This window comes from Camelus ferus, chromosome 29 (assembly GCF_009834535.1).
Source record: "Camelus ferus isolate YT-003-E chromosome 29, BCGSAC_Cfer_1.0, whole genome shotgun sequence".
Taxonomy (NCBI): domain Eukaryota; kingdom Metazoa; phylum Chordata; class Mammalia; order Artiodactyla; family Camelidae; genus Camelus; species Camelus ferus.
In genome coordinates, this window is record NC_045724.1 from 11425238 (window position 1) to 11452825 (window position 27588).

At 35.1% G+C, this 27588-nt stretch overlaps 1 protein-coding gene across 1 annotated transcript in view; it reads left to right on the forward strand.

The window, feature by feature from the left end:
- The window catches only part of UBE2W (ubiquitin conjugating enzyme E2 W), a 48287-nt gene that overhangs the window by 7688 nt on the left and 13011 nt on the right, over positions 1-27588 (forward strand). Inside the window, exons 2-4 of the mRNA XM_032470239.1 lie at positions 13730-13821; positions 17927-18029; positions 25139-25294. Of these exons, the coding sequence (XP_032326130.1) occupies positions 13730-13821; positions 17927-18029; positions 25139-25294 (351 nt within the window). The remainder of the gene's footprint in view (positions 1-13729; positions 13822-17926; positions 18030-25138; positions 25295-27588) is intronic.

The window sequence follows — 27588 nt, forward strand, 5'->3', positions numbered from 1 at the left end:
TTCTGTATTTGTGAATCCACCTACTTGGTAAAACTTATTGGAACCCTAAAATCGATACTCATGGTGCTTTTGTGGTGATTTGCACACATGGGTAGAGTGGCTGGAGGTTTGAGTTGCTGGATGTACATGTTTCCAGCTGAGGTAAAACAGGCCAACACTGTCTTGTTTCAGCTGTAGTACAGTAGACAGGTGTCCTTTTTTGGGGTCTATTTAATGCTTTTGGTGATTTCACTGTTTAAAATGGCTCCCAAATGTAGTACTGAAGCGCTGTTCAATGTTCCTAATTGCAAAAAGACTGATGTGCCTTATATAGAAAATGTGTGTTAGGTAACCTTCCTTCTGTCATGTACTGTTGCCCTAGGATTCAGTGTTGACGAGCCAACAATATATGTTAAAAACTCTGAACAGAAACAGAAAAACTAAGGTTATTGTTGGTTGGTTGAATGTGAACAGAAGATTGCAGGAACTTAATCCTGTATTTCCCAAGAATGGTGGTTCACTACTTGCTAAATAAATATTTGCTGCAACTTTATAGGACATAACTGCTGTGAATAATGAAAATTGACTATATTTTGATATAAATTTCAATCCACCTCTGACTTGAAATGTCTTGAAGCCAGGTTAAACCTGGTAAGGTGCAACATTACTACATCTGGGTTTCTTGTTTGCCTTTTCCATTTTCTACTGTAGATAAGTACTTTCCCCCAGTTTTTTTGTGAATTACCCACACAATCCAAGTTAGCGGTTTTCAATGTTGGCATTATATTGAAATCACCTGGGGAGCTCTAAACACAGCTAGAGATTGATTTACTTGGCCTGGTGTGCGTCTTGGGTACTAGAATTTTTCTCAGCTCCTTGGTGAGTCTAATGTGCAGCCTAAGTTGAGAACTCTTCACTACAATGGGAGAATTTAGGTGTGCAAATTAAATAAATTGGATAAGATGTAACCCATCTCCTTGAACTAGATGGTAGAAATTTCAGAGTTGTTACTTCTAGAGAGATCTTTTAAGAGGAACCAGATTTGAGACTATGAAGATGTTTATCTGTGTTCCTGGCTGTTTACATGATCACAATTCTATCAAAGAACATCCATTTCCTGTGCGTATCAGAGGGCATGTTAGCTGCCTTAACAATTTTAGTGTAGTCTGTTGTTTGATGGCTGTTTTATACAAAGACACGAAGTATCTGCCATGAGAGTTCTTTGTGTAGGAGGGTTAGTGAACAATGTACATTAAGGTGTGTCTGTTGGGTGGTTCTCTAGGCTCAGTTACGAGCTGAGTGATTCCTCTATGCCAGTTGTGTCCCTAGACAAGCTTACAGATTTTATATCATGAGTCTTTGGAGTTGAATATGAGTAATTACAGTCTTAAGGGTTTTTTGGTTGTTGTTTTAAATAATTTTAGGAGCCTTGTATTGAAATGTGAATATCTCTTGTTAGTCTTGTTTTTAGTCTTTTGGCCAGTATTGTTACCTCATGCAGCTCCCGTTTTAGGCCTATGCTGAGGACTTTTTGTCAGTCCGTTAAAATCACTGAGAATCAGGTTGTTTATGATTCTGGCTCCTGGGTCTGTCTTTCCTGTCTTTAGGTTGAACTGGACATTACTGCAAACGGAAAGATTGTGTCAGTAGCCTTTACTTGCTATGAATACTTAGCAGTTCTTTTTAGTCACTTTTTCATAGTGAACTTCCATTTTGAATTCTGGGTAGTTTCAACAGCTTCAATCTTGTCCTTTCATCATTTCTGGGAATTTTTTTTTTTTAACTTATCTAGCTAACTTACCTGGTTAGTCCTTCTACTTTTTCTACTATATTTCTGAATTTAGATTTTACTCAAAATCCACATTAGTTCTTTACATCTTTATACCTGGCATCCTGAATACACCAAATTTAGCCTCAGTTCTCACAGCCGTACACACTTTTTCTTACCTTGTGTGCCCTTATAGCATGTTTTACTCCTTTTTAAAATTGGGGGGCGGGTGTTGTTTGTTTGTTTATTTAATGGAAGTGCTGGGGATTGAACCCGAGACTTTGTACTTGCTAATTAAGCAGGTGCTCTACCACTGAGCTATATATCCCCCATCCCCATGTTTTACTTCTTTCATAGGACTTTTTGCCTCTGCCTTGTACTTACTATAAAGGTACTTTGTCTCTGTTAGATTTTTAACTCACTGAGGGCAGTGTGCTATTAGTAGTAATCACTTAAGTGTTTTCTGAGTAAAGATGTAGAACAGTGACTCAAGTAAATACTTTTTTCAAAATAGGTCAGAAGTGATATCAAAACATTACTTTTTTGCCCTATCTCTGATTCCTTTGATGTCTGTCTTTTGCTTCAGCTTCTGTCCTGGCCCAATTTAAAGAAACTAAAGAATTGAGTTGAATAAGGAAAACTATATAATATTTTTAAATTAGTGTTCATTTCCTGTTAATTACAAGCATCTCTTTCAACTAGATAATATTTGGTAATTCTTTCACTTTGGAGATAATGCTTCAGTGAAAGTCTGTTTTTTTTTTTTTTTACCCCTGATAGTAGGTTTTTTCTTAAGTTTCCAGTCCACAAACCCTTACCGTGACAGCAAATAAATATTAGGTCTTGCTTCATTGAAACTTGAATTATGTGATTGCTTTCTCCCTAAACCCAAATATGTTGTGTCTCAGGATCCTTCTTTTCTGAAATTGTAGTTGTTTTCTGTGTGTGCATGTGGGAGGAGGAGGTGTGAGGTTGCATGGGGTGGGGGTGTTTTGGTGTAGGGAGTTTGTGATTGGTTCTCCCAGATGTAGCAGAGGACAGAACATCTGTTAATATCAGTGAAGTGCAGACTGGACTTCTCATAAGCCTGATTACCCTTAAGCATAGTGTTGACTTAAAGACACACAACATAAGAGTTGTGAATTTAAATTTTATTCAGGGTCCTGCTGAGGACTATAGCAGGAAGATAACCATTCAGTTAGTTCTGAGGAAGCTGCTCCAAAGAAGCAGGGGAGAAGCCAGTTTATACATGATTTTTGGTTAGGTAAAATATGCAGTCAAGCATACATCTTGGTACAAGATTACTGCTCATCATGAAGAACAATCTCAAGTTATAGATTTTAGTGTTTTACTATGGATGGGAAGATGCAAGAATCTGGGGGTCTTTGAAATTCTTCCTGAGATAAGCATCTAACTATTTGAGAATGTAGTCATCTTTAAAAATGCTTTAGAAATAATTTAGAAATAGAAGAGCATTCTAACAATAGTGCTCAGTAAATTACAAATAACCAGATGTGTCTTCCTTTGAGACTAAATATACAAGAAGGATAGATCTATAATTAAGATCCACCTAGTTTACAGCTTAAAAAGAATGTTATAAGATCTTTTTAAGTCATAAAACTTACAAGCTTTGGAAGCTGCCTTTTGGTATAGAGAGTTGAGCATCAGCATTTGTTCTAATCATATAATCATGATTTAATTAGCCACATTCATGAGTTTCCACTTTTTTACCATTATAAGCTAAGCGTGTGCTACTTCCTCTCCCCCTCATTCCCAGTTTTGTTATAATTTAGGGTAAGTATTCAAGAATGGTGTATTTTCTAGCTCTCAAAATATTTGATAGTAGTGAATTTAAAGTTGTAGAGAAGGAGCTCACCAAAAGTGCTAGAAAACTTTGCTCTGGGGGTGTCTGCAAAAAGAGGGACCTGTCCACCTCCCCACCCCCAACCCCCCCAAAACAGAGGGCCCAGCAAGTAAAATGTTAGAAGTATGGCGGAAATAGGAAGAGAGCTAAGTTTGGTATAACAGAATCAAAGGGGGAAATCTCACATGAAAGGCTGTAAGTGGTGTCTGGAATAAGACCTCCAGTACATTTAATAAGCAAGTGGCATTGAACTTTAAGAAATTTTCAGGAATTGAAGCTTAAACGAATGTGTTAGAGGGGAGGTAGAGGGAGTGGTGTTAACTGAGTTCATGCATTTGGACAGTGAAAGGAAAGGAAGGAATGGACAGGAATAGAAGCTGAATGATGGCTGTTGTTTTAAAGCTAGGAGACCCAGTTGAGGACTGAAGGGAAGAAGTTGTTAACTGGTAAAGGGTGAAGTTATTAGAAACCAAATTATTAACTCTGAAAACAACATTCTGGATGAGTTGGTAAGGCATGAGGTCCAGAGAGAGGTGGAAGAATTTTGAGAAGGGGAGAGAATCTTCTTGCTCTGGGAGTTAAGGACCAGAGACTGACTGTAGGGACAGTGTGATTTATTGATTTATTTATTTTTCGTTACTTGCTAAAAATGGGGAAACAAGTTGTCAGTTTCTATTTACATATTTAGCATTTGTGCTTAGAAGGAAGCTTTTCATTAATGAGTTTTGAAGAATATTTGGGACGAATTTTATAGATTTTAGCTGAGAGAAAAACTGGTTTGTTGTTTGAACCCTCCCTGCAACAAGTGAAGTTGATACATATTTTCATTTGCTTTCTAATAATGTTCATTAGGGTAAATTCATAATTTTAAGATATGATCTTTTATTTTTATTTCACCTCTTATTTTTTAGGTTTATTTATTCATGGAGGTACAGGGAATCTAGCCCAGGACCTCTTGCGTGTTAAGCACGCACTCTACTGCTGAGCTATACCCTCCCCCAACTTCCATCTGTGAATTTTAATACTACTTTAGTGTGGGTATTTGGAACCTTAAACTTTTCAAAGTATTTTTAAAATTTTCGAAGTGTTATTACAGCTGCTGGCCTATCTCATTCTCAATCTGAGGTAGCTATTTAATTATGTAGAAATTAAGATACAGATTATTATTTGTCCAAAGTTGCACATATATACACTCCTAGAAAGCAGATGTTGAATTTTTAAATTAAATATATCTCTTAAAGTACTTAACTTATCTCTTAAGGCTTGCATTTTGCTTACATTTTTAACAAATGACAAATTCTTTTACCCTAAATCCCAATTTTTGTCTCTTGTGGTAGAGCTGCATTTTGATTTGTAGGTCAAACCCAACTTTTTACTCTTAGCATATGTATGCCAAACCCTGGCTATAATCTACGTTTTCTACTACATAGCATGTTTTATGCTTTATGACATTTTATTTGCCTGAATAACTTTATTAATACTTATCAGAGTCTCTGGATGTAGCCCAGTGTAGCCAAATCTGGAAGGTAAAAAATTTTGAATTGTACCTTTATAAGGGAAAAAAGGCACATTTAAGTTTTTTTTTTTAACATTTTTATTGATTTATAATCATTTTACAATGTTGTGTCTTTTTTTTAAACATTTTTTATTGATTTATAATCATTTTACAATGTTGTGTCACATTTAAGTATTTTTCCAAAAATCAAAGGAAGCTTAGCTAAAATGAAACCTCAACTCTGTCAGGCCTAATGCTAAATTACTGCCTTTCACCTACAGCATGAAATGTAGTGATCACAAGGGGAGAACAGTAGACTCAGAACTGTATTTTATTTCATTCAGAGTCCAGGTTTCTGGGTAACTTACATAGTTTTATTTGGAGTGTTAATTTCCAGAACACCAGACATAACTTCTGAACTTGCTTGAGAAGTTCAGGTTTGATTTTAGAGTTGTAAACTCCTTGCCTCCTGGAGCCAAGCTGATTTAAAGTACATAGGATGCTTATATTGGGGTCATGGCAGAGAGCATACCCAGCCTCAAGAGTTTCGTGTAAAGAGAGCAGCCATGCTTCAGCTCTGGTAGAGTCAGTTATTTCTGTTTATCACTGAATGCTCACAAGAAGCTGGAACTCCACAGGTCCAAAATTGACTTTAATCTCAGCTGCCCCTAACCCCACAAAGACAGAGACCGACTGCCTCTACCTGTTCCTCCTCCTGTATTTGTTTCAGATTTTAGTACCACCATCACACAAACTAACATGCTGGAATCATCCTCATTTTTCTCTTTCTCCCTCCTCCCATCTATTTACCACTAAATCCAGTCTATTCTGTATCTCCAGTTGATCACTAGTAATGTCTCAACTCTTTATTTTTCTAGTAGTTTTCATTCTGGCTTCCTGGCCTTCATTCTGTCTTAACTTCTCCAGTACACCTGCCACACTGTTCAGTTTTCGTTCTTTTTCATTAAAAAAAAGAAACTTTATATATGTTCATTGTTGAAACACGAGAAAATGACAGATTAGTAAAAATAAAAATTACTACCCTAAAAAGATCACTGGATGGTGAGATTAAGGTTTTTTTTTTAAATTTTGAAATACTTTGGTTTCTATTTTTTTCCCTGCATATACATAGCATTTACCATTGAAAAGACAATTCGATTGTAAAGTCAGTCCCTAGTCTTAAACATCTCTTCACAGATATTTTGCATATCGGTGATCAGTCACTTCCTTTTTTGGTTCTTCTCATAAATATTTACTTGTGCTAATGTTTCTTCTTAAAAAACAGATACTTCCCTCTACTACTTCTCTTGCTAACTACCATCCTGTTGCAGGCCCTCGTTTCATAACCGGACTTTTTGAGAGTGACTTAAAAAAAAAAAGATTATGAAATGTATCAAGCATAAAAAAAAATTTAAAAATCGTAAGTGGATGTTTTAAAGAATATGAATAAAATAATAAAGAATATTAATAAAATATGCACCTAGCTTGAGAAATAGAAGTTACCGTTACTTTTGAAGCCTCCTGTACATGCCTCTTCTGATGGTACCTCATTTCTTCTGTCCCAGACTAAATTGCTCTCCTGGATTTTATCATTCCCTGTTTTTCTTTATAGATTTACTTTAAATGGTATATTAAGTTTCACTCTTTTGAACATTAAATAAATGGAATCATACTGTATTTCTGACTTCTTTTTTTTAACATTTTAAGATTAATCCATCTCAATGGATGTAACAGTACATTTTTTAGACTAAAATAGTATTCCATGTTACAAAGTCTTTCATAGTTGTGTATTTTACTCCTAACTTATTGTGAACAGTGCTGCTTTAAATATTCTAACACATCTTTTCCTGGTACACATAGGCATGGTTTTCTCTAATGGGTATGTGTGTGGGAATATATCTAGGTGTGGACTTGCTAGGTTGTACTGTGTCTTTGTTCGGCTTTACCAGATAACCAAAGTGGTTAAATCAGTTTATGTTCTTCCTGGTAGTTCCAGGGGTACCACGTGCTCCCTAATACCTGATATTGTCCGACTTAATTTTTGTGAAGCATATCTCATTGCAGTTGTTTTACAGTTCTTTGCTTTAATAAAGAGGTCAAATATCATTTTTACTTGTTTATGGACTATTTGTGTTTCCTCTTCTATGGAATGCCTGTTGACTTTTTATTTATTTATTTTTAATCAATTCAGTTGGCCTTTATTGATTTATAGAAGAAGTTCTTTTGTATGGCCAAGTTCTTTTCCCAGTTTAAGATTTGATTTTTCAGTTTCAGTGTCTTGATGAACCCCAAAGGAAATTTATCAGTCTTTTCCTTTTTGGCTGGTACTTTTTGTGTTTTTAGAAAAAGTTTTCTACTCTGAACTCATGAACGTTTTCTAAAATTTTCTCCTAAAATGTTGTCTTCTAAAGTCTTGCAATTTAGCCTTTCACGTTTAAGTCTTTAATTCTTAAGGGTTGAGGTAGGGATCTATTTTTTTTTTTTTTTTAATGAATATCCAATTTGTCTCAGCCCCATTTACTACGAGGCTTTCCTATTTGGTCAACAGTCAAGTTTCTAAATATGTGTGGGTCTGCATCTGGGCTCTCTTTTCTGTCCCATTTGGTCTGCATGTGTCCATACTTGAGTTGGTGGTGAAATCTTGCTACCTACCAGAGCTAGTCCTGACATCTTTCAAATCTAGATATCCTTTTTTTAAGCCAGACATTGAAAGAAATTAGCAAAAATGTAAAATAATGCACTTTAAAAAAATGAATAATTGAAGTAGAGTTTTATATTTCACTTATCTTTGCCTTCCTTATCAGATATGTTTACCTTCATTTTTATTTTAAGAGGTTGTATGTCTCATTTTTTTAAAAAATTGAAGTATAATTGACCTGTAACACTATGTTAATTCCAGGGGCACAACATTTAGTATTTTTATACATTACTAAATGATCACTGTAAGTCTAGCTACCATCTGTCATCATACAGAGATTTTACAATATTTTTGACTGTATTCCCCATGTTGTGCATTTCATCCCTGTGACTCATGTATTTTGTAACTGAAAGTTTTTTCCTTCTAACCTCCTTCACCTATTTCACTCTTCCTTCCCACCCCCTCCCCTCTGGCAACCACTTATTTGTTCTGTTTCTGTTTCTGTTATTTGTTCATTTGTTGTATTTTTTAGATTCCACATATAAATGAAATCATACAGTATTTGTTTTCTCTGTTTGACTTATTTCACTTAGCATAGTACCGTCCAAGTCTATCCACATTGTCACAAATGGCAAGATTTTATTCTTTTTTTTAGTTGCTGAGTACCCGTCTGGTTGTGTGTGTGTACCACATCCTCTTTATCAGTTCCTCTCTTGTTGGACGCTTAGGTTGTTTCCAAGTATGGAATGCTTCAGTGAACATAGGGATGCATATACCTTTTCATAGTTAATTTTTTTTTTCAGTTTTATTAGGTAGAATTGTTACAGTTCGACTGCACATACACATTGTATTGCATGTAAATACATATATACAGTATAAATTTTTATTGCATCAAGTATTGCATGCTATTGTCCTCTGAATAATTTCGCATTTGGCCTTTATTAATTTTTAAATTATCTTTCTAGATTTTTCAAAGAGAATTTGTTGCCTCAGTGGATAGAACTTGTATTCTTCCAAGATTTTTTTGCTTCTGACAGTTGCCTGGGGCATTACTTCCTTGACCACTTGATTAAATTCTTGCCTAAGGTTCTTAGCAGGAATTCAGATTCAGACCCTTGTGGGTGTCTGCTTGAGACTGTGACTGCTTCATAGGAGACTGTTTCCCTCTACCCATTCTTTTTTTATTTATTTTAATGGAGGTACTGGTGGTTGAACCCAGGACCTCATGCATGCTAGGCACACACTCTACCACTGAGCTATACTGCCCTCCCCCATAATCTAAACAGACACATTTCATTGTTGTCTCTTTCTTCATAGGATCTGTATTAGGTTTAAGAGTTTTACCACATTTATTTCAAAATTTTTGAGATTTAAAACTGTTACTCTTTGTATTTGTCCATTATATCTCATTTTCTGATCATGCCAAGGAAACGTGGCATATTTGGACTCGGTTTAACATTATGGGTCTGTGCTTGGGCAGGTGTTGATGGGTTGAGTTGGGAGAAATGGAGCAGGGCTGATTAGTATATAGTGATTATAGTTTTTAAAGTGATTGTTCTTTAAATTGCTTTTACTCTTGTATGTAAACTGTGGTTTGAACTTTCCAAGGCTTTAAATCTCATAAGGCTAAGAGTAATAATATATGTGTCTGTTTTATGATGGTAATCTTTTTGTCTCTGTCCTCACACTTGACCTTTGATGTGAAGCAGCTATTATAGTGATTCTTGGGGAGGTGACGTGGTGAAGAGGATATGTTAAGCTGCTGGGCAGCCTCTTCATATTACAGAAATACTGTCCTCCCACTCCTGTGGTAAGCCCAGGTCACAGGGGAGAGTACATCTCAGGAATGACCCCTCACATGTGTTGAAGTGGGAGAAGGTTTTAGGAACTGAACTAGTGTCACTGTTAAGTGCAGGTCACACATCATACATTGTATTGTGACATACTAGGGTGCCATTCAGTTTTTGGGTGTTTCTCAGTGTTAACATTGATAGTAGTTAATTGCACAATTTGTCAGTGGTTTTCTTAGCCAAGAAAAATAATAAATTACAGTGGATTCATATCATTTTGATTCATTTACATTCATGAGGAAGGAGAGACAGGGAGATACTGGCTGGACTATATAGAGCCATGGAGAGCCAGACCAGTTCTGAAAGTGTTTAATCATTTCTCTCATGGTATTAGAGATATCATAATCTTTCTTACTGATCCAGCCCACTTAGATCTCTTCAAAGAGCTTAGATTTCTGAGTTTTCCAGACTTGAGCCGACACATGATGAGGTCTAGATAGAGTTTTCAGGTTTACCCTAGACTTGTGATGCTTCAGAACATTTAGATTCTGGGCCTGGCCTTTTTGCCTCAGAGGACAGATGTCTGTATACTGCTATGCAAATTCTGGGAATAAAGTGCATATTTAAATAATACAGATTGAGATCATATATTATGGGATAGGTGTTAAATATTAAAAGAAGGATCATCTTAAGCATATTACATTTACTCAGAAACTTAATTTTTATTTATCAAGTAGTTCTAGCACTTAAGCATTAGGAAAATCAAACTTTTATTAATAGCATATCATAGGTTTTTAAATGTGCATTTTTTCATATTTAAGCATATCTGAAATCAAGATATGTGTTGTCAGTGGTGTGTCATTGTTTAATTGGCAACAGTTTTAGTTCCTAGTGTTACATAAAATCATAAGACTATGATTGATAGTGTGTCTTAGATTCAGAGAACCATGGTGGATAACATATGTAATTAGTTCTCCCCTACCTCTCTAATTTAGGGGCAGACATGGGTGGTATTTAGCTAGGGACCATTTGAACTCTTAATTGTCAGCCCCCTCAGCTCCCAAAGGTTTTGGGGTAGTTTTGCTTCTTTAGTTACAGTAGTTACCTTCTGTAGTTGTTTTCACCTCCAGTTATCTCAGTCTGAGGCTGCCATTTTCACCGCTGTCTGGGACAGCTGGTGTTGCTGTGATGGTCTAAAAAGCTGTGGTATCTCTGCTTTTGCGAGTGTTCTGCCCTAGTAGTGTCTCTCACCTGCTTTTGTAACACTTTGTCTTCAAAGTTAGGAGGCGAATGCCTCCTCATGTGATAGTAGCATTCTGTTGATAGATGCTACATGGTATGATCTCTAAACAGTTAACACTAGTTCTTCACATTCTTAGGTGAGTATGAGTTTTCATTTATTTTCACATCGAACTTCTTAAGTCTTTCTTTTCTTAGCTTCTGTGTTTATACTCAGGAAAGTTAGAACCAGTTTCTTAGAAGAGCCAGAGGACCCTTGAAGAACCTGATTGCTTACTTAAAGACACTTCCTGCCCTCTCTACTGAATTACTGTTCCAGGAAGGATATATCTAAGAGTGAATTTCTTGTTTTTAGGAGCCAGCCATATACACTGACCTTCTACTCTTATCTTATTTAGTGAGTTTTATAAGTATATGGGTGAATTATCACTTTTATTAGTGGGTTTATTAAGTACTCATAACCCCCAAAATGTTAGTCCTGCTCTATCTGTTTATTGCAGGAGATGTGGATATGCAAGGTATTTTATTGCCTGGTAGCTGAAACAGTAAGAGACTGGCATGAATTGTCTAATGTAGTGACTCCACCTCCTCAGTTAAAAAACATGCTCTAGTGAATGTCTTGGATTCTGATCTGATACTGAAACTGAAATGAAGAAGTGGATGGTAGCCCCTCCTAATGGGCAGAGGTTGGAGCAGAGGTCCTGTATTAACCATCTATTGCTGTATGACAGATTACCCCCAAATTTAGTAATTTAAAAGAATAAACATTTATAATCCCATGTAATTCCACAGTCTGGAATCAGAAAGCTGGATGGTTCTGGCTTGAGTTTGCAGTCAAAATATTGGCCAGGGCTATAGTCATCTGAAAGCTTGGCCAGAATTGGAGATTCCAGATGGGAGATTCATCCAAATCATACATGATTATTGGCGGGAGGCCCTCACCTTACTGCATGGGCCTCTGAGTTGGGCTGTTCACAATATGGCAAGTGATTCTAGAGAGAATGGCCAAGAAGTAAATCATTATCTTTTATTACCTAATCTTGGGAGTGACATGCCATCATTTCTGCTGCATTCTGTTGGTCACACAGACCAGCTCTGGTACAGTGTGGGAGGAACTACACAAGGATGTGAATATCAGGAAGCAGTTACTTGGAGATTCTCTTGGGGTTTGGCTACCACAGACCTCTTCCTTTGTGGACATGTAGTGTCAGGGTGGGGAAAACATTTCTTTTTCTACACCACCCTTCACAAGTTATGTTCAGGAGTCCTTGGGATAATTACACCAATATAGTTCTTCTTAGCTTGCCTTTATATCATTCTTCAATTGGTAACTATGCAAATTGACTTTCTTTTATACCTGGATTCAGTAACAAGGGCTGTCTTCCCTGTCTTAGTAAAGTTCTTAAGATCTGGAGGATTTCCACAGCAGTGTTTCCCAACATGTGATCACTGAAACAAGATTTTTCCAATATACCCTACACTGGGAAGAGTCTGTTACTTTTGGAAACCTGTATATTATCTTCCTCCCCTCAGAGAATCCTTGTGCAAGTTAGTATATCAGAAATCTCTGAGAATTCCAGCTTTTAAAGAAGTCTTTGTTGTTGAACCCGTGTTTTTGAAAATTAACAGAATGCAAGTTTGTTAACATGTGTAAAACCCTCTTCTAATATAGACACTTATCACAAATGTATTTCTTAATTCAAACAAACTGTTTATGCAGCTTTATTTCTAGATTTTGAATAATTAAAATTTTTCTTAACTAATTTTTAATTTGTAATTTTGCATTTTAGGAGGCAGCTGCAGTCAGAAATTACAAATAGTTGATATTTTATTTTCATTGTTACTGGCAATTAAGATATTGCAAGATCTGAGGAAAATTTTTCATTTTTGACAATTTAGAGGGCCATTTATTAAAGTTGTTACATTGATTGTCAACAAAGAAGGGAGGCGTTTTCTAATCTGTAGTAGTGTTGGATGATGGTAGGCTTATTTAAAGGTGTTACGAATTGAAAAAAAATCTGGAAACATTGCTATACTGATAGTAATATTTCATTGTCTATAAAAAGCAGAAACTAGCTATTAAGCAGAGAGTTGTTTGGAGTTCTGAACAGAAATTCATGCCTGTATGCTTTAATCTAAGAAAAGATGTTCATTAAGAATCTTAATTCATTAAGAATTTTAATAACATTCTGTTGGGTTTTAAACCCATACATTATGGGCTGCTGTGGTTTTTGTTTTGCTTTGTTGTATGCTGAAAAGGAATATCCACTGTTGATAAGGGAAGAATTGAACAATAAAAGCTATACAAACAAGAAAGCAAATACATAGCCACTTGGGGGTATATAGTATGTGAAAAATAACTTTACATATCTTAGGCCCAAATATGTTATATTCTGGTATTGAAAGATTAGATTATCTGTGGATGATCCTATTTTAAGAAAATTAATAGGGGCTTTAAGTTGTAAACTAAAATTATTTGAACTTTTTCAAAAGGCTTTTTGCATGAAAGGTAATTTATATAGTTCTTCTGGAAAGCTTGTCTGCCTAGGATGATACATTATTTAAGGATTATGGAGACTTACGGTTTTTATAATTGAAAAGCATAAAGCAAGCATTACTAGAACTATTAGGAATTTATAATCAACATTGAGACCTTAATAACTTTAATGGAGTAGTTATGAAGTTTCATAGGTAGCTGTCTGTTCTTCATAAACACTTTACAGCATCAATGTTTACAAATATATTTAGAAATATTTTGACAGTGGATTGTGAGTTATAGAACAGGCAATTAAAAATTTGAGAATTAGGCATATAAAATATATAGAAAATGTTAAGAAGCTTATAAAAGAAAAGGTGTGAGCATTTGGAGGAAATCTAATCAACGATTTCAGATGGTGTAACTAGAAGGATATTATGTTGTAAAAAGAAAGTATAAATTATTGATATTCTTTTCTAGAAACGACTACAGAAAGAACTGTTGGCTTTGCAAAATGACCCACCTCCCGGAATGACTTTAAATGAAAAAAGTGTTCAAAATTCAATTACACAGTAAGTGTTTAAATTTTAAACTATTTGTTTTTCTTTTATTATCAGTATAATGTATGAATACTCTTTTTTTTAAAACAGAATTATTTTTACATTTTATCCCATTCTCTTCCACCAAGAGGTAGATACAGTAAACAGATCTTTTTCTATGCATACATATATACACAGTTTTGTTTTATGAAAGTTTCCTGCTAATGAGGCAGCATTTAAAAATTTTAGTCTGACTCTGTTATGAAATGGTCTTCATCTGTAATAGGGCAGTTTGGTATGAGGTTATTTATCAGATTTTTCAAAAACATATTTGAGGCTCTGAAGAGAATAATAGTCAAGAGCTATCCCCATTCCTGCCCCCTGAACATACTAGTTGCTTTCTTTACAGGAGAGTAGCTAAATGAATGTCAGTCTCTCAGAATTTTCATTTAATAGATAAGAAACTTTTCCATGAGGATTAAGAAGTGAGGGGTAGAAGGACACTGATTATTCTCTAATTCAGCTCCTTCCTCAGGAGTGGAGCAGGAGTCTCTTCTCAAACATGTGCCAAGGATAGAGAGATACAGGTACCCTCTTTTAAAAATGAGCATTTGAATTAGTTTGAAATTTTTTCAAGAGTTAACATCCTAAGATTTCACAACCCACTCCTTTGATTTAACAATTCTGTTAGACAAGACAATGTTCTAAAATAGGAAATTTTAAAATAATTGACTCACTCCTTTAAAAAAAAAAAATCTCCAAAAATGTAGAAGGGATAGAAGCCAACAAGATACAAGTTACTATAGACTAACTTGTAGGACAAATAGAACAGGTCAAATGGTAATATTCTAGGTCCAGAGAGTGAAAGTAACCAAAATTCACACAACAGGGACATACTCATTTTCAGAAGAAACAATTTTGGCTAACCTTTGACTTTGACATTTGGATCAGTACTTAAGACAGGAGACAAGCTTTGAGAACAGGAATATGAAGAAAGGATATGTTGGTATTTGAACAGATATACTGATGTTTGAAAATGTAATATGGATCCCTAGCTCTGTTACTATCTCTTTAAAACATTTCTGGGTTCTTGATTGAGCAGTTATAGATTCACTGCAAAACTGAGCAGAAGGTACAGAGATTTCCCATACACCCTCTGCTCCCACACATTCCATAGCCTCTGTCTTTATCAACATCCCCCACCAGAGTGGTACATTTGTTACGACTGGTGACCCTGCACTGACATGTCATAATCACCCAAAGTCTATAACTTACATTACAGTTCACTCTTGGTGTTGTACATTCTATGAATTTGAACAAATGTGTAGTGACATGTATCATCATTATGGTGTCATACAGTATTTTGACTGCCCTAAAAATTCTCTGTGCTTCTCCATTCATCTTTCCCTTCACTCCCCACAAACCTCTGGCAACCACTCATCTTTTTACTATCTCCATAATTTTCCCTTTTCTAGAGTTTTATATAGTTGGGATGACACAGTATGTAGCCTTTTCAGATTGGCTTCTTTCACTTACTAATAAGCATTTAAGGTTCTTCCATGTCTTTTTATGGCTCTCAATTGACTTTTCATTTATTTAAAACAGATTTTGAAAATGGAGCACACATTTAGAGTGTCAAGAATTTGTTCTATATAATTAAACAAGTGACTGTTTTTGCTCTATATCATTAAACAAATGGATTATACTCCACTTTCATCTTTTCCCTTTCTCCTTTTGTTAACCTGCCATAGAATATTCTATGGCAGCAGCCCTATAGTTTTCAAGGAAATTGGTAACAATCGCTTCCACTTTCAGCCTTTTCTTTTTTGGGAGTGGGAAGAAACTACAGAACACAATGATTTATAAAAACTTAAAAGACTTTTATGTTTTTAAAAATAGAAACTTTTTATAGATAGTTCTACCACAAATTATAACTACCAAAATAATATCTTTGCTACAGAATAAACCTGTCATTTAGAGATTTTGTCAGGCAGGGATTTTTCTTTTAAAATAATTTATTGTAAGTGAACCACAAAGATTTTTATTATTTTTGGACCATCTTCCAAGATACAAAAATAATCTTACAAAAATCAGATCTTAAAAGAGTTGTTTGAATGGGATTATATGGGATGGAGATATGGGTAAGGAAGATGATGAAAGCACATTAAACTTTGTGGAAGACAGTTTGGTAGCATGTATTAACACCTTAAAAAATATGAGTATCATATTCTTTGACCTAATAAATCTCTATGCCATCCTAAGGTAGAAAGAGACACAGAAAGATTAATTTCTTTCTAAGGTAGGAGCAGAAACATAGAAAGATTAAAAGCTAATTAAACAGAGAAGTGGTTTCTCAATGTAGTACAGTGAGATGGCACACCTGGGTTATAGTCCATAGTTACCATGTAAGGCAAAAATTACTTGTAGACATTTTGATGATGGCCATTCTGACGGGTGTGAAGTGATACTTCATTGTAATTTTGATTTGCATTTCTCTATTAATTAGTGATGTGGAGAATCTTTTCATGTGCCTGTTGGCCATCTGTGTGTCGTCTTTGGAGAAATATCTCTTTAGGCCTTCTGCCCCTTTTTTTTTACCCCCTACTATTGAGCTGTGTGATCTGTTTGTATATTTTGGAAATTAAGCCCTGTTGGTCGTATCATTTGCAGATATTTTGTCCCAGTCCTTAGGTTGCTTTTTGTTTTGTTTACGGTTTCCTTTGCTATGCAAAAGCTTGTAAGTTTGATTAGGAGGAAGGACCTAATTTTAAAGAGAATAGGTTTTCAGTTTTGTGTTTTTAAATGCAATTTTTGCATTGTATTAAATTCACTGTGTACTGTCTCTGATGTCAAGAATGTGCTAGTTTTTTTTTTAATACGTAATGTCGTTTATCTTTTCCAACAACATTTTGAGGTGACTACCTTTTTTTTTTAAACTTTAACAGATAATTTTTTAAAATATCTATTTTACAATAAAATACTTAAAACAGGAGAAGTTAAACAGCTTTCTCATGGCCATACAGCCAGTTGAGGGTCAGACCTGTTTAATTTTACTGTAAAATATTGCCTCTTGAATCTGTGGCCTTACCGTTTATTACCACATAAGTATTTAGCATGCATTCTGAAAATGAATAGCCATGCTCTTAAGGGTCTGTATGTGTTAATTGATAACTGTCAGAAAGTAGGGACATTTATTATTTTACATTACTCCTAAGTCCATAGTATGTGGGGTGCTGAATAGAACCCTAATACTGTAATCTTGTTCTTTTATTTCCCTTTATTTAAAATAATAAATTTTTATACTTGAAAAGTATGAGATGAAAGGAATTGTCCAAGTATACAATAATTTTAAGTGGCATAGCTATAATTAGGAACTCATTTTGTTTCTAAATTCTGCCGTCATCTTTGCCATAATAATCTCTATTTCTCTACCCCCACTTTTGTTTTAAAGGAACAAGAGATAGTATATAGAATATAATTATAAACAGATTTATACTTACGATTTGTTATATATGAAAACAGAGTAATGCCATAGAAATCTGTTTTGGGTTTTATTAAACAGTCAAAACATAATGAGAGACAAAGAAAAGGCCTTATAGAGCCTTGAGTAGCCATCAGAGTAAGTGGACTGATGTCAGTTTAGTTTCCTTTTTCCTGTTTAGCCTTCCCTAGCATACTGATGAGAAAATTGGTCTGACAGCTACAGTTTTCTGTAGTCATTGCTGATATCATCTTCTCTCATAGCTTCTAAAATAATTGATGTCAGAAAGGCAGTTGATTTGTTTGATATTATCTATAAAATCTTTTCCATCATTGTAGAGATAGTCTGAAAAAATAAGATAGTATAAATTAAAGGAAGAGTGCAGGCTTTGGTGTCAGCACACCAGAGTTGGGTTTTGCTTTTTTCAATTCTGGCCTAAAATTTGCCTCTTTCCTTTGCTAGCTGACTTTGATCTAGTTATTTAACCCTAGAATGTCAGAGCGGGGAATAGGGCCTACTATTGTAACTATTGGGAGGGTGAACGTGAATGACTCCTGTCCCACTGCCTGCTGTAGTGGAATTCTCGACTGTCTTTTTTCTCCTGCTCACCCCAATCCTTTTTAACTGAAGTTTATTTATTTATTTTTTCTATTCTAGGTGGATTGTAGACATGGAAGGTGCACCAGGTACCTTATATGAAGGGGAAAAATTTCAACTTCTATTTAAGTTTAGTAGTCGATATCCTTTTGACTCTCCTCAGGTAACTGCCTTGCTTTTAAGAAATTTTTAGATTTATAGAAAAATGCTAAATTAGTGATTTTTGACTAAGTAAAAACTTATAAAAGAAATTCATTATAATTATGTGAATAGATTTATTCCTTTATCTTACATGTAGTATAATCAAGATCATATGAACATTCTGCTTTATTGAGATTATGGCTTTGCTTTTGTACTTCCAGGAACTTAAAGTCTGTTTCTTATCCATATGTGTTAAGCAGAAAAAAGATATGGAAAGCTAACCCAGGCCCATGGGTTGTGGGAGGACTTAGCATTTTGGAATAACTGGAGGCACATTTTCTAGATAAGATGATGATAGAATGACATCGTGAAGAGGCAGGTGCTTTGTTAGATGTAGCACTTCTTTGATTTCCATTGGCATGCTATCTTTTGCAGCCTTTTGCAACTACAAGGGCAGTATATATTACAAGACATTAACTATCTAGACATCAGCCCCGAATCTGATCATTATAATTTGAGGGACAGTCAGTTTCGTTAATGGCTTAAAACTTGGATGAGGGATAACAGTGGTAAAGGAACATTTTTGAGAACTGTTTAACTGTGGTGAATGATTAATCTTTGGAGGTTAGAGAACAGGAGACTCTAGGATGAATTCCAGATTTCTGGCTTGGTAAGATGGGTAAATGAGTTACTAGTAGCAAAATGATAAGACTTAATGCCCAACTCTTTGTAGCATTTCTGGGTAATGTGGTATTCTGGATAATCAAATTTCTCAAATAACCTAAAATTCAACTTGTTAGGTGCTAAAATATGCCACTTTTGAGGAAAATCATATTTCATTATTGTTTTAAGTAGAGTATACCAAAAAGCTTAATCTTCTCTTGGCTTTGTAGAAGTACAGATGGAAGTCAGTTATTGTATTGTGCTACAGATAAAGAGAATTGTTTTAAAGCATAGAATTAAATGGAAACTGACTCCCCGAGTTCTAAAGTTTTCATGTGAGCAGAAAATTAAGATATTGGGGGCTCATTTTTATCATAAAATAAGGTGAAGAGGTATATATTACTGTGACCTCTAGGCCTCCATGATCTGTAGACTCTAATCATAAACCAAAGCAAATGTCTTCCTTCTCTCCAGGAAGTGATCTTCACTTTCTTTTGTTGCCTTCTGGTTTATCAGCATCATTTCTGACTGTTACTGCTGGAAGTCAGTAGGGTTTCAGGACCCGCTTGTCACCTTCCACCTGCTCTTCCACGTCACTTCAGCTGAGCTTGTTGAAGGCCTGTGAAGGAAGAACACGACTCACCAACTCAGAAACTCTGTGTTAGGGAATGTTGAAGGCTTGCTCTGGGAACTCACATTTTTCCATCAGAGGAAAATAATATTTCAGTAAACATGAAACCAAGTCAAAAGTGTTCTCTAAGCTCTTCTGAGTTTTTAATTCTAAATCAAATGTCAAATTTAAGCATCATTTGAATTTCATCTTTAATATTTCTATAAGTTAGAAACTGACTTTGTAAGCTAATTCTATCATCTTATCTCATATTCTTTTTTATTCTCCTTCCCTGGTTTTACTCCTGCTTGCTTGCCTGATTTTGGTGTCCTCCAGTTTCTTTATTCAGTGCTCCCTTATTCTTCTCACTCTTTAAAGTCTTTGACCATCTTAAATTGCTGACTCTACGATCTACAGCTCCATGCACAATCTCTTCTTTCTGAGGTTTAATTTCACAGCCTTGCTGAAAGTCTCTACTGGCATACCTCCAGATGCCCCAAATTTAACACATCTACACTCAATCTTTTCTAATAACAAAGTAAAACAAAGAAAAAAGAATTTTTTTTCTTGGGTTACTGTCGACCCATCTGCTCATGTTAAATTTCTTTCCTTCCCCTCACTCTCGGATACTTTCACAGACTGAAGTCAGTCCACCTGTTTTTTTATTTTACTGTCAGTGCTGTGGTCCCAAGTTTTTAGCTTTCATTTTGACTATTACAAAATAACCTCTAGTTCTTTACACTCCTGGCCATCCTTTCACAAGTGAATTTCACAAATCTATTAGATTTCGCTGAAGGCACATTACTTCATTGATTTTCACATATACACCAGCCACCACCACCCAGCCTGCCTCGGTAAATCCTCTGATGGTTCTTATTTCCTGTGGAGTCAAATCTAAAAACTCTTTAGCTTATTTAGCATTCAAGTCCCTTTAAGGTCAAGTCTGAACTTAACCCTTTCAGCCACACATTGCCTCCATGCCTTCTATTATATAGTTTAATATTTGCATCATACTTTTTAATGTAACTTTCATTCTGATTTTGTCTTGTAACAGTTCTTAATGAAGTGGTTCGCGGAGGTGAATTCATCCTCATGTTATGTGAGGAAATTGAAGCTTATAGAAAGTGAAGTGTCTTGTTTCTGGTTTAAAATCTAGCCACTAGAGCAGTCAAGACTCAAACCCAAATCACTTCTTCCCCATACTGCCAATTAGGTGTAAGTTCCAGCATGGGGAAAATGCCTGTTTATCCATTAAGTAATGTTATCTCTGAAAGTGAAAGATCACATGTTGAATGATGTGGAAACTCTAGGGCAGTTGTTCCCATTTGGAATGTGAGGATTCCTTTTTAGTATCAGTTAATTTGTGGTCCCTCCCGTGTCAGAGAAGTTGTATATTCTAACATCTACGATTGAGGAAATGACAGAGCACTGTGAGTCCAGTAGTACTTCTAAATTATTTTTAAATTATATTAATCACATTATCTGTATGGTTATAAAATAATTAAAATGGGTCCAGTAATCAAAGCTTGATGTACATATAGATTTCAAGATTTTTCTGAGAAGTAAAACTTTCTGGAGGTCCGTTGCTCTAGATAAGTGGCTGGAACCACTCTAGGACAGTAAAACTCCCCATTCACCAGAGATTTTATTTGATGAGAGATGGAAACATCGGCACTTGTTAGGTAATTAGTCTTTTATTTTCCTATGCAATAAGCAGTACTAAGTTTAGCACTACTTAAAAGAGTAGAATTTGGGGATATATCCCTAGAATAAATGAGCCTCACTGTGAAATTATTACTTTTGTATCTGTAAGTGAGATCTGTAAGACTATACATAAATTTATAGTTTGCTGTGTTTTTTTTTTCCCCCTGCTAGTTATAATTAATTTCTTATGTATCTCACTTTACAGTGAAAAAACTGGCTATGTAAAACCTGGTGTTTGGCCCAGTTATTTACTTAAAAAAGAACAAAAACAACAACAACAAAAAACTTTTTCAGTTATTATGAGAACAGAGAGGAGGCACCTTTCATCACTCTTTTCTACTGATGTGCACTCACCATCGGCCTTACAGAAAATGAAATTCTAAACAGTATATTCTATTTTCCTATGCTAGGGTACAGGCAAATGGTTAATTAAACGTGTATTGAGCATGAATTGTGTCCTTTAGAAATGGGAGAGAGCACAGAAATTAGAAAGGAATTGGGGCTGCCTTTAAAAAGCTGATAATCTGTTTAGTTTTGGGGTAGACATTTATTCATTCATTCTGTTGTAAATATTTACTAAGCATATGTCATAGGACAGATGCTTTACTAGGTGTTGGCAATTCTGTGGTGAACAAAATGCCCCTCCCCAAACTTCCTTATGTGGAGTTTGTATTCTTGTAGAAAGAGACAAAACAAAAAGTAAAATTTACACAGTATGGAGGATGGTGGAAAAAAGTAGAAAAGAGGAATGAGGGTGTTGCATTTGAACTGGGCTGATAAGAAGATGTGTGGAAATTTAGAGACATCTAAGGACTGCTTCTAATGCAGACTCAGAACTGGTGGTGTGGTTCATATGCACTAGATCTAAGATCCTGTTCTAAAATTGTGACTTTTTCCTTTAAATAGCTTATTCCTAAAAATATGTAATTCCTTTTTACTCAGTTGGGTTTATGCAATGGAGAACATGTGCAGTCTCTGGTTGCTAACTGTTTAATCTATATGACTAGTTTGAATCTGAATAAATTGTTTAAAAAATAAATTAACAGAGTTCTTTTGGTTTCAGATTCATTGTGTTCAGTTGTCACATCTGTTTTAGATAGTTTATCAGCTACTTGGGACTCAAAAAAGAAAAGTTATTTGAACTCTGGAAACAACTTAAAGCCTCTTTAATTTTTCAGAACCAACTTGGCTGCTTTAAAAATACTGAAATGTCCATTTCCTCCTTTGGCTTGTACTGCATATTAAATGAGGATAGTTAAAGGGTGTGACATTGAAGAAATTCAGCCTTGGTGACTCTTCCATCACATGCAGAGAGAATCAGAATAGCAAAGTTTACATCAAAATTATCTACGCAAACACTTACCAGCCCTTTACATGAGTAAACTGTTGAAAAAAAGTTTTTTGTTGTATTTCAGGAATTCATCTCTGGCATGTAAACTCAGCCTTTCCATATTTAGATGAATTTCTAAAAATCTGTATTTGGCGGTTCGGCCCTATGGGTTACTCTATACTGTGTGCAACAAATTAATTCCCCTGTTTTTGGTCGCTAGAAGTTTTAAGCTGCTGCATTTCCCCTGCATGCAGCAGGTTTAAAAGCCCCTGCCCCCCCACCTTAAAGTGTTATTGAGATCTGATTTATTTTTATTTCAATCCCCTCAAATTTCAAAACTGTTTTTGTCTTCTTGACTTCTGGCTCTCTTCTCTGCTCAGAGAACACCTGTTGCTTCTTCTGCAGGTGTCTGCCATGCCACCCAGTCTCTTCCTTTCTCTTCTCTCCTTTCCTTTTGGCTCATGGCCAAGAGATTTCATTTATAATCATTTCTCTCCAAGAATACTGCTTTTCTTCTGCTCTGTGAATTGGCTAGTCAAAGCATGTCATGATAACCTTTTGTTTGGCTGTCTGTGTATTTTCCTTGATGGTTGCCGATACATTGATTCGTTTTTGCCAAAGAAGATAGTTTGGAAGTTCGTACTTCTTGGCACTTTCAGAGCACTGTTCTACATGACTTGTTTAAAAAGAGACCTTACTGGAAAAGAAATAGCCTTTAAAAATACTTGTGGCCAGGGAATAAGCTCTCTTGGGCACTGCTTGTGTTCTTAAGGAAGATATCCTGCTAGTCAGGTGGCATTTTGGGCAAAATGAATACTCCACAGCAGATGCATATTCTGTGAGATTTGTAAATTCCCACTCTAGACATCCATGACGCATTGTGGGAATATCAAATGCGTATGATCTAATATATAGTTCATATTTATTAAAAATTAATTTAAAAATAATTGTGGATAGAGTCATGCAGCTGCTAGACCAATTAGGCAGTCATTTTCTTTTGCAGGGCAGCAGGTTTTTTTTTTTTTTTTTTTTTAGCAAAAAGTGATAAAAAAGACACCAGCACTGATATAACTGAGATAAATTATGCTTTGAATGCAGTTGTGCCCAACTCTTTCAGGGGGTCTCCTGCAATTGGTCAGGATAAGCAACTTGATATCTCTTGTGTTAAGACTTTACTTTGAATTTTCAGCTTTACTTTAGCTCTATGTTCATAGGAATGGAGAGTGGATGGCCAGAATTATAAAGGGAAAAAAAATGCAGTGTGTAAAGTCATTCCTTTGAGAAAAACTTTCTCTTGGTATCTTACATTAGCTTCAGCCAAGGAAATGAGTCCCATATGTTAGTAGTATATTTGAAATTTTAGAGACTGCTGCTACTATGAAAGAATGCTTTGTTGAATGTAAATATTTGTAAATTGTAATAAAGTTATATCTGTAGCTAGATATTTAAAAATAAAAGGAAAACCTAGCTTATGGTGATTTCTCATAACATATTCCGTGTTAAAATATGGTGTACCTTATTCTGGCCACACTTATTTCACTTGCTCTATTTTCTGCTCTATAAAGGGCAGAAAAAGGGGTATGACTGGAGTAGTGTATTTTATTAATTTCTTGTTATCACTTCAGGTAGGGCTTCTCCTTACTGAGATTATGCAATATTCGAGCGTGAGGCAGTTTGCAGGGCTGAGATACACTGTAAGTCTGGTTTGGGAACTACTAGTTTATGTTGGATGAGTTTTATAAAAATGCCATCATACCTACTGAATCAGAATCTGTGAAGATGGGGCCCTTGAATTTGTATTTTTAGCCGTATCTTCAGGTGATTTTTTTTTTTTTTTTAAGGCCAGGTCAGGAAATAGGAATTACCACTAAGCAATGTAATAAAAATGGTACATCTTACTGCAGTGTAAAGTTCACTTAAAGGGTTAATTTTTATATCAAATTTATATCAAATGATTTATTATGAACTGCCTTCAGGGTCAGACTTCTCTCTCTGACCTACTTTGGGCTATGCTTACGTTTTCCTCAGGATATATGACTTTACTCTCCCACCTATTCGGATGCTTAGGTAGATGTGTTTAAGAAACTGTACTATTGGGGTATTGAATATTAGGACAAAGGAAGGAAATAATAGATATATTACCTTTCAAAACAGTGCTGAGGCAAGGTGGAGAAAGGGAAAAACTATTAGAAGAATTGAGTAAAAGAAAAAGCAGAGAAAAACAGCAAGTAATTGGGAGACTCACTAAACTTTTTTCTTTTTTTTTTTTAATCTGGGCACATAGATACTTGCTGATAAATAAGTAGTAATTTGTACCCACCATAATGCAATATGAGTTTAGGTGAGGTGGAACATACAGCAGCCATTTCCTTTTGCAGATAGCACCTTAGGTGATAATGTTGTTGTAGGTGGAAGGGGGTGCTCCTACCGCACGTAATTCGTATTGTCTTAAAATTGAATATTTGCATTTGAAATTTTAGTGTATTTGATTTCTGTATTCAGAGAACAATGAGTAAAATTTGAAAAAACATTTTTGTTTTTCACTAGTCTAAAAATAAATGATAATTTAGAAATTTTCTAAAGAAAATTTATGAAAAATAGCTGAATATAAAATAGATAATCTGGGGCTTTCCTCTACTACATGGTATTCGTACAGTGAAACTGGTACTTACTGAGTTGATGAGAATAAACTACAAGCAGTTATCTTGTTCCTGGCATTGATTTTGTTTGTTTTCAATTTGGTTTTTAAAATATTAACTTACATGGAGAATGTTTTTGGATAAACGGAACATTTGAGTGTTAATGGAATTTTGTTCTTTCTTAGGTCATGTTTACTGGTGAAAATATTCCCGTTCATCCTCATGTTTATAGCAATGGTCATATCTGTTTATCCATTCTAACAGAAGACTGGTCCCCAGCGCTCTCAGTCCAGTCAGTTTGTCTTAGCATTATTAGCATGCTTTCCAGCTGCAAAGAAAAGGTAGGACTTTACAGAATTATTCCAGGTAATATCTCTTCTTTTAGTTTAGGTACAGAAACTGTATTAATATTTAATTTATTTGAAGGAAGGACTTAATGCTTTTTATTATGAAGTTATAAGGAATGTCATGTTTAGTAACAGATTGGAAAATAATTTGATAATAGAAATCAGACATTGTTTTATATTTCTTAAACAGGAAGTTTCTGCAGATGTTCTTAAAGAGTCTGAATTTTATTTCCGTAAGCATGCACAGGACAAAAGTGTGCAAGAAATTACTGTTTCTAGATTTCACGTGGGAAAGCGCCGGGAACAAGCACTGTAGCTGCCTTCTCCCCTCTGCTGGCTCCCACCCTATCAGCCTCTTTTAGGGAATGTCCCAGGAACCAGAGCTTTCCTATCACAGAGACTAGTTTGAAGGAGGAGGACTAGATTAAGTAGAATTTTCAGGACTTTTCCTCTTGCTCTCTTTTACTGATCTTCAGATTCTGTGTCTGATGATGGAGAAAGGGGAGAAAGACCAGAAAGAAAAATCATGAGTTAAATTTAGAATACCCTTTTAAACTATTTAAACTCTGTCTGCATTTCTGGCCCTCTTCTCATTCTTGTTTGAGGGTTAGTGTAGCTCAGTATTCATGTATTTCTATGTTTTAAATCCTCTCTTCTCCAGGAGGGTGTCCTTTTTTATTACTTTTAAAGGAGAAACAAATTTACCTTAGAGAATAGGGAGCTGTGGGGTTATTTATTTTAGTGTTTTTTTTTCCCCCTGTATTCTCCAAATTGAACTTTTTTTTTTTTATTAAATTAATATTTAGAGAACATCTAAGTTAGTACTTCATTTTTAAATGGTAGGTTATGTAGTTTTTGAAATACTCTAAGCCAGTGTTTGCAAGGTGAGTTTCTTGGAATGTTAGTTCTATAAGAGGTTTCTTGGTGTTAGGTTAAAAAAAATATTTTTTGTTCAAATAAGAATGGGAAACAATGGGTTAAAATTGTATATATTTTAAAAATTGTGACATAAGAGTCCTTAATGTACGATTTTATGTGCCACAAGAAGAAAAAAGAAACTTCTGGCAATTGAACTATGATATACCATTAGTTGAAAGACACGTATCCTCATTCAGAAATAGTTAAAAAATAAAAAAAGATATGTTTTAGATGAAACGGTACGTATTATCTAATGTTAGTATCACCTTTTAACTTGATTTTCCTCTTTGCTGTTAGCTTTTCTAAGCTGGATTTTAGGCTACACTTGAGCTTTTGTTAACCCCAAGGGCTTGGAGACAAGTCTTACTCATTTATTGCTTCCATACTTTACTGTTTCTCCATCTCCACTCCCAACTCACATACAGGTTTTAAACTTTTAGGTGTGGAACAGAGTAGTTTACAGTTACGAGGGCTTCTGTGTCCTTCTTAATATCTTAATATCTTTAGAAAGATGAGGCTGTAACTATAGGATTTAATAAGAGAAGTTAAGGTGAACATCAGTGGTGCCTGCACATGGCCCTTGCATGTGCTTTATGATCATTAGCTATGTTTACATTTAAATGCAATGGTTTACTATTAAAAACTAGAAAATGATTGTGTTCTCTCTTTCAACCTTTTCTAACCCTCATCATTCCCCTCACCTTCTAGTTGTCTGCTGCTAGCGTTAGTTGCATAGTTAATGTAAGACTAATCATTCTATTTAAATTATTGATAAACTATATTATATGGTAATCTGTAAATTGTAATTCAACCAAAATGATAATCTGGAAGTCAGAATTCTGGCAGCATTAGTTTAGTGAAATAAGGTAAAATTCAGATATTATTATGTACCTACTATGTGCTGTTGTTACTGTGCTAAGTACTAGGTTACTAAAATGAAGGGAAAACTTCCTTTGGCGTGGAGGGGAATCTAGCTCCATATAAGTTTTAAAAAGTCTTTCAAATATTTGCCAAAATCTCTTGTATTAAAACAAGTGAATTTTATTCTGTGGTAGACATAGTTCTGTGAGTTTCACTTTAATATTCAACTCTCTGAATACAAATTTTAATTTTACTATCGGCGTTATTTAGTCATAATTCTTTCATTCCAGTTTCCTTTTTCACAATCAAGAATGGTTCCCTAAGCTGGAGGCATTTAATTCCATCATGTTAGTATGTCAGGTTAAAGGTAATTTCTAATATTGAGACCAGGGGCCTTTCAGTAACCTACCCTTTATTCTCAGTGCCCTTGTAATAGAGATAGTCCAAACTTTCCAGCTTGTATTCCATTCCTAAAACAATTTGGGTGGTCCATCTTTTTGTATAGTTAC